Source organism: Gobius niger, assembly GCF_951799975.1.
Source record: "Gobius niger genome assembly, chromosome: 15".
Lineage (NCBI taxonomy): Eukaryota > Metazoa > Chordata > Actinopteri > Gobiiformes > Gobiidae > Gobius > Gobius niger.
The window spans coordinates 10,743,942-10,751,832 of record NC_136866.1 but is presented as its reverse complement, the minus strand read 5'-3'; the positions used below and the strand labels follow the sequence as shown (position 1 = coordinate 10,751,832).

The 7,891-nt window shown below is 43.3% G+C and overlaps 1 protein-coding gene across 1 annotated transcript; it reads left to right on the top strand.

Moving 5' to 3' along the window:
* The first annotated feature begins 285 nt into the window (after positions 1 to 285).
* On the top strand, positions 286 to 7,511 carry vgll2a (vestigial-like family member 2a). Its single transcript, XM_079572378.1, has 4 exons — positions 286 to 485; positions 2,016 to 2,259; positions 5,064 to 5,555; positions 6,985 to 7,511. Exons 1-4 carry the CDS (start codon positions 408 to 410, stop codon positions 7,026 to 7,028), a joined length of 858 nt encoding a protein of 285 aa, XP_079428504.1. The 5' UTR covers positions 286 to 407; the 3' UTR covers positions 7,029 to 7,511.
* Positions 7,512 to 7,891: the final 380 nt, after the last annotated feature.

Sequence of the window (7,891 nt, the reverse complement as noted above, 5' to 3'; positions counted from 1 at the left end):
AAAGTGAGCAGTAGGAAACACTACGTGTGTTAATTAGCAGAGCCTTTGTCCGCGTGCCCAGTGTGATGAGTATGCGCTGATTAGCTCATTATCATAGACGACATTATTCAAATAATGTAACATTAATGCGTTAACAGGGACCACGGGTCCAGTAATTAAAAGCCCATAAAGCGGAGCTGAAAGTCGCCCTGTGATTGGCTGTGGACCTCAGGCTGCGCCACACGAGGACTGGAGGGGATTCCTTCTGTGCGCGTGTGTTCAGTCAGTTGCGTAAAGAGACTCAAACACTGTGCACAGAGGCCCTCGGGTCCGCGCCACAGTCGGGACCTGGGAATACGCTGTTCCTCCTGCGTCTGCACTGAGCCAAACCCTCATGACGCCTGGTTCTTCTTCGTGAGTTTTTCGCCATGAGCTGCCTGGATGTGATGTACCAAGTGTTTGGTCCTCAGCCCTATTTCAGCTCTTACAGCCCGTATCATCACCAGGTATGAACCACGCGAGCTTTAACACCAGATTATCGTCTGGACGTATCTAGACATGTGTTCATAATGTGTTAGAAATGTAGGTGAACTCTTTCGGTGCAAAAACTTCAGCCATTTAGTCAAGACTTACCCGTGCGTAAAAGTCCATGCGCCGTGTTGTTCCTGCGTGATACACTTTTTAACTTTTGGAAAACCACAGCGAAGCCATTCTGAGCACAAATATAAAGTTATATCCACATGTGTCGTTTGAGACATGTATAAACAGATTATTACGCATGCGTAATAATAAAGGCGTAATGATTTCTTTTGAGTAATTTGTCTCTTTCTCAGCGTAGTCCTGGAATATGCTAAATATAACGTACCATTGAATGAGGCAACACTTTTTTTTTTTCTTTTTTTGCAGGTAAATAAAAAAGTAGCCTCCAACAGTTTATATTCACGTGTCTTTTCATATCCCCCATTTATATCAAAGCTCTAAAGAAAGTTTAAATTAATCTCCATGATGTTGTTAATTTATCTGTCCTGCTCTAACAAGTTCCATGACATGACTTAATATTTGCAGTCATTTTAGTCTTGGCAGCAGCAGCAGAAGGCCTTCTCCGGGGCTGTAAAAGCTGTCTCCTTTTTCCCACTCTCTTTAAAGGCTCTCAGTCAACATGCAGGGCATATTTCACATAGTGCCAAAACTCACTTTGTCTGTGGCTGAAATAGACCCAGCATCAGCCTCTGCCCTCCGCTATTTTTATTACACTCCGGACACATTTCTGTTTAAAGTGACCAACAGTGTGCTTTATTCTGTTCCATTATGCTTTTCATCTTGAGACATTTTCTGATTTTGAAAATGTATTGATTTTTAGAATTGTCATTTTGTGTGTTTGAGTGTGTTACTTCTAATCTTTCCGAGTCATAGTTCATATTTCGACGATGCAGATATTTATTAAGCGTTCCATGAAAACAACGATTTTTATAAGGAAGCTCATTTGTTTTTCGAAAAGCTTTTACTGAAACAGATAATTATACATTTGCCTTAATCTACCTTAACTAAACTATTGGTGCAAAATGTGTCTTGTGTTCTTGAGCCTGTCAATGTAGAATTCCAGTCACAAACTAGTACAGACAATTAAACATTTTCTATCTGTTTCTATGAATGTTGTGGATAATAATCATTAGTAAAGCATGTTCCTAAATTGATGGTGTAATTTTTTAACTGTGTCGCTCATTGAGCCAAAGCCCAGCGTGCGTCCCCTTAAATGATGAATTAAACTATCTGACAGTCATTTAACACGCACTCTAAATTTCAGCTAATTCCTCCTGGCTCAGCGCTAACTCAGGGTCACAGTTAGCCGCTGTGGCACGTCCATGGTAAACATGAAGGCGTTAAAAAGGGCTTAGTGGGTTTATCTGTTCTACACACCTGTGCCGCATCCAAAAGCACATTCCACCACAGGCAGGGTCAAAGATCAGCACCTGCCGTTTATTCATGAAAATAAAGAAATACGTTTTCTTGCATGTGTGTGTGTGTGTGTATTGCAGAAACTGGCGTTGTATTCGAAAATGCAAGAACCCCAGCAGGAGGGCAGCAGTCGTGGGGCGGTGGGTTCCAATGGCCCCCCCAACATCAAGGAGGAGGACAAGGAGCTGCCCCCGGGGGCCGAGTACCTGAGCGCCCGCTGCGTGCTCTTCACCTACTTCCAGGGAGACATCAGCGCCGTGGTGGACGAGCACTTCAGCCGAGCCCTGAGCCAGACCAGCTACAGCGCCAGCCACAAGGGACGAGGTGAGGCGCCGGGACACTCCAATACTTTTAAATACAAGCGCCTGAACACTCACGCCGCCGCCTCGGGCAAAACCAGAGATAACTTTGTGTGGAGACAGACCACACTTCTCCAGGAGAGTTTTCCTCTCCACAATGCCATGGGGTATATTTGTGGCACACATGCACTGAGACCTATTTTACAAAATCTTTCAAAAGCTCTATTTTTATGTCTGATTTTCACATCTGGACTCGATTCTTAATAAAGTGTATTTTTTCCAACCACTTATTCCACCGCTTTTTCACTGTTATATGGAAATGTCAGCCTTAAATTATGAATTCTCTTGATGAATGGCTTATTTTACAGGTTATTATTCGTAAAATCTATATTAAACACATGGTAGGGGTTCCTGAGGTTTATGTCACATAATTTATTTCACACAACACAAGGCACAGAAAATCAAACGTTTGCTATTTACACTGCGTTCCAAATTATTATGCAAATTGTATTTTTGTGTCAAAAAGGTAAAAAAAAAAAAAAATCGATGAAACGGATGGCATTGTGTCTCGGTGCTCTTTGAATCACTGACATTAGTTATTAGACCAGTTAAAGAGACTATACAGAGTTTAAAAATGTTAAAATGTGAATGTGTAGAAAGAGCCCAGACCTGTTCACCACAACTGCCTCTAAAATCCTGCACTGTCACTCAGACAGGCGTTAATTCGGGTCCGAAGTGCCGTCATGCACAAGCTTAATATAGAAGCTGCAATTACGCATAAGGCCTGAGATGGCAGTAGTGAGCATGAAATCACAAACTTGCATCTAGCCCCTTTAAGGGAAAAACAACTGAAAAAGGATGTTCCACTTTATTAAGCAGATCATCATTTTCAAGCAATATGGGAAAGAAAAAGGGTCTTTCTGCTGATGAAAAGCGTGAAAAAATAGTTGAATACCTTGGTCTAGGTATGAAAACCTTCGATATTTCATGAAAGATTAAGCATAATCATCATACTGATAATGATTCAGACACACATGGGTTTGTGCAGATAATGGCACAATGAGGACGGTTTCTGCCAGACAAACACATCAGATTAAGCAAACAGATGCTACAAAGCAGCATACAAGTATTTGAAGCTGCTGGTGCCTCTGGAGTCTCCCGAACATCAAGGTGTAGGACCCTCCAGAGGCTGCAGTTGTGCATAAACCTTCTATCCGGGCCTCCCCTAAACGGTTAATTGAAGCTGACGAACAAAAACGGCTGCAACGGGCTCAGAAATACATGAAGACTCATTTTCAAACAGTCTTGTTCACTGATGAGGCCGTGTAACCCTGGATGGTCAAATCAATGGAGTAGTGGATGGTTGGTGAATGGCCACAATGTTCCAACAAGGCTATGACGTCAGTAAGGAGGTGGCGGAGTCATGTTTAGGGCCAGAGTCATGGGGAGAGAGCTGGTCGGCCCCTTTAGGCCCTTTAAGGCTCTCTGAAGGTGTGAAAATGACCTTTGAAAAATATGTGGAGTTTCTGACTGACCACTGTCTTCTATGCTACAAAAAGAAGAGCCGTGCTTTCCCGAACAAAATCATCTTCATGCATGACAACGCACCATGTCCTGCTGTAAAGAATACCTCTGCATCACTGGCTGCTATGGGCATAAAAGGAGAGAAACTCATGATGTGGACCCCCTCCTCCCCTGACCTCAACCCTATTGAGAACCTTTGGAGCCTCAACAAAAAAAACTTCTGAGGGTGGGAGGCAGTTTTCATTCAAACAGCAGCTCTGGGAGGCTATTCTGACATCCTGCAAAGAAATCCAATTGGAAACTCTCCAAAAACTCACAAGTTTAATGGATTTAAGAATTTTGAAGCTGCTCAAAGAAGGGCTCCTATGTTAAAATATAACTTCACCTGTCAAGATGTTTTTGATTGAAATAGCTTTTGATTTCAGTAAATATGACCTCCTAATGCTGCATTTTCAGTTAATTACAAGCTTTAAAATGTATTGAAACGATGAGTTGCATAATAATTTGGAACAGTAGATTTAGAGGTTTTTACTATATTTATTTTTGAATCACTTGGAGATTTTTTCAACCACATTTAAATGACCCTCTACCAGGTAAAGACTTGAAAATTATGCTGACTCTCATTTGAGTTGACAATTTAGAAAATCTTAGAAAAATGTCATTTGCATAATAATTTGGAACGCAGTGTATTTATGGGTTTAACTTGACTACTGAAGTTTTAGAGCTTTTTGAAACAGAGGAAATCGACCTCTGATGTCCAATACAGTGACAAGTCACTTGATTTATTAGGAATAGCTTTGTGTGATTGCGACAATGTGTTTGTATTTGTGGGAGGACGTGGGTGTGAGAGAATGTTTTTAATTCTGTAAAGCACTTTGTGTTACATGAAATGTATGAAAAGCGCTATATAAATAAAGATTGATTGATTTTATTGATTGATTGATTGAGTGTGTGTGTGTGTGTGTGTTTGTGTGTATTGTTGCTATTGTGTGTGCATTTACAGCAGTAAAAGTGCCAACCTTTTTTCCTTGAAGCCTCCCCGATATGAGCTGTAGTTGTGCATAGTCCCAGTCCAGCAGCCCCCACAAATGTATCAAAACAACAAAATAATTGCCAGCATTTTTTCTTCACCTGTACTCCTTCATATTTGAGTTTTTAATTTTCCCAAATAATTTATTTAATTCCAATCCCAGGCACCCCCTTATGTCGGGAACCCCTGATTTAAGGCAACAGGCGTGATAAGTGATCACTCATACTGCCTTCTGCCTCCCAGTAAGTTTCTCCCGTTTGTGTGTTCTATCCCAGACGGCACATTCCCGATGAGCCAGCGGAGTTTCCCACCGTCATTTTGGAACAGCTCGTACCAGCCCTCGGTGTCCTCCACCCTGGGCAGCGCTCTCTCGGCGTCCCACACGGAGCTGTCCTTCCCCGGGGACCCGTACTCCTCCGCCTCCCTGCACTCTCACCTGCACCAGCCCGGCCCGGACGCGTGGCACTCCTCCCACCACCACCACCATCACCACCACCCCTACTCGCTCGGGGGCACCATCGCCTCCCAAAGTTCGGCGTATTCTCGGCCCGGGGTGCACGAGATGTACGGGACGGCCTTCGACCCCCGGTACGGCTCCCTGCTCATGCCCTCCGTGCGCTCACACCACCGGTTCGCCTCCAGCAGCTCGGTGCCGGGGCCCAGCACCTCGCCCTGCGAGCTGGGGGGCAAGGCCGAGTCCGGGACGGGGTCGGCTTGGAGCGGGGCCTTCACCGGGACGGGAGAGATAGGGCTCAACATGGACACAGGTATGCGCCACTCATTAACTCAGCCGTGATCTTCAGGAGAGTCACGGAGGCTACTTGATATTGAATTATGAGCACTGCCGTTGTGTCTTTGGGCTCGACATTTTAAGCTTCCCATCTTCATGTGATCTACTCCCACAAACTTATAATTATATATTAAATAGGTAACACTTAATAATAAGTACATCTTATTTAGCCTTAATAAATGATGAGTTGACAATGTATTAGTTTAGTGTGACTAACACTTAATAATGATGAATAAGTGAAGTGTGTGAAGAATTATTCATTATGAGTTAGGCATTAACCTCTCTCCCCCGCCTTAACCGAGCACATTTTCTACAATTCAACTTTAACTAAATCAAAAAGTCTCTTGAAATAAGCATAAAAAATAGCGACATAAAACAAGACGTAAATGAGGATGAAAACACAGGCAAAAAAAAGCATAAAAAAGCGGCAAGATAGCACAAAAAATACAACTAAAAAGTGATGAAAAATATAGGTCTTAGCTTTCAAATGAGGCATTACACTGGCCTGTAAGCGAGAAGTCGAGAAGCTTTTAGATTTGGGTAAAGCTGAACTGGAGAAAATGTGCTCTGTAAGAGGTTAACTGTAGTATTTACATAGTTTGTCTCACTAAACTAATGAATTAATCAAGTGTTAACTCATCATTTATTAAGGCTAAAATAAGGTGTGGTTATTATAAAGTGTTACCGAATATTTTCAAATTCAATCAATTAAAGCCACTCTATGCAACATTTCACCCAGGAACAATATTAAAATAAAACCCTTTATTTCACTATGGGCATTTTTACTGTGGAAAAATGCCTCCAAATATATATAAATACTCAAATGCCTCTGAGCGGGAAAACACTAGCTCGTCGCCGTGGAGATTTTGCGGCTCTACTTTGACTTTAGTTAACCAATCTGAGGTTTAAATACACTATGTTCTAGCTGAAGCGTGTTGTTTACGTTTTAGCCGCTCGTGTGTCACAGCGGCGTCTAACCTGGAGTGTTCCGCGGCGTGGCTTTTACGTGTGGTCACATTCGTGTTGCTAAAGCGAAGACATTTTTTGACATCGGCGTGGCTCCCTAACAACTTGAGCTTGTAAATCAGGTCTGAAGCCCCGTAGCCCTGTTGGTGCGGCTCAGTTTACCGCGAGTGTCCAAACAGCGGATCACTCAGCGCTTTGACACCAGCTGTCACCTCGTCTCCTCCGCTGTTTTCTTTCCTCCCCTCCGTCCCGCGCCCCGTGTGCGTGTGCGTGTGTGTGTGTGCGTGTGTGTGTGTGTGTGTGCGTGTGTGTGTGTGTGTGTGTGTGCGTGTGTGTGTGTGTGTGTGCGTGTGCGTTAAAGCTTCTTTGATAATCTGTCTTTTCTCTCCTTTGTCCTCACTTCTTCCTGCTTTTGTGTCCCCTGTCCACTCGTCTTTCAGGTCTTCAGGCGCAGGATAAGGCCAAGGATTTGTACTGGTTTTGAGTGCTCCTTTTGAGGGAAGTGTAACGCTCTGTAATGGTCTGCTTACAGCCCTGTGCTACGGAGGACTGTGCGCGTGAGGACCGGCCACGGCAACAAAAGCGGGACAAAAAGACATAAATGTGAAACTTTGTGGACGACATTCCCCCCACCCCAAATAAAAAAAATAAAAAAAATGAACTGGAAAAGACAGACAGAGACACATGCTGTCCAAAGTCCTTGCACAAGCCCTTCAGGACAACTGTTTTTGGGAGGACACTGGACAAGAGGGACTGCCCTGGGCCTCTTCGCACTCTTTGGTTTTACATGGAGTTATTATTATTATTATTATTGTACATACGCAAAGTTCAATTTGTTTGTGAGAATTGGAAACAGAAGGCGCATTTGGACGCGGAGCATGTGCTGAGCAAAGCACGTTTACACTGTCAGGGAGATGTCCTTTTATCACAATACGGTGAAATCTGACTGTGAATGTAAAAAAAAAAAGTGGAGTACTACACAAAAGTAGTACTTTTTGGAGCTTTTAATCCAGAACATACTTACATAGCTCCATATTGTATTTTCTGGACGCTTTTAAAGTCCGTAAACCATCACTGAGAAGTTCTACTCTCTTTATCGCGGCGCCATCGATTTGTCAGCATGCCGTCTGATGCAAAAAAAATGGAGGCTCGCATATCGTTTTTAGCTCCTGCTGCCACCGGAGAGCCGTCCAACCAACCTTTGAGTCTCATCACTAAACAAAAGGTTTCAAGTTAAGCCTCAGTCACACACCACAAATAAATCAGGTGCTTTCTGAACTGCCCGATGCTCCTTTTCCATTTTTAAAACAGCACAAAGACGTTTCTGCCGGTGGACTGTCTGAACTC

Bases quoted from the DNA above. Each gene is read 5' to 3' on its own strand.
- vgll2a (XM_079572378.1), top strand. From the start codon at position 408: ATGAGCTGCCTGGATGTGATGTACCAAGTGTTTGGTCCTCAGCCCTAT. The intron at 2,260-5,063 runs GTGAGGCGCCGG...GTTCTATCCCAG, and splicing joins CGCCAGCCACAAGGGACGAG to ACGGCACATTCCCGATGAGC. The intron at 5,556-6,984 runs GTATGCGCCACT...CTCGTCTTTCAG, and splicing joins AGGGCTCAACATGGACACAG to GTCTTCAGGCGCAGGATAAG.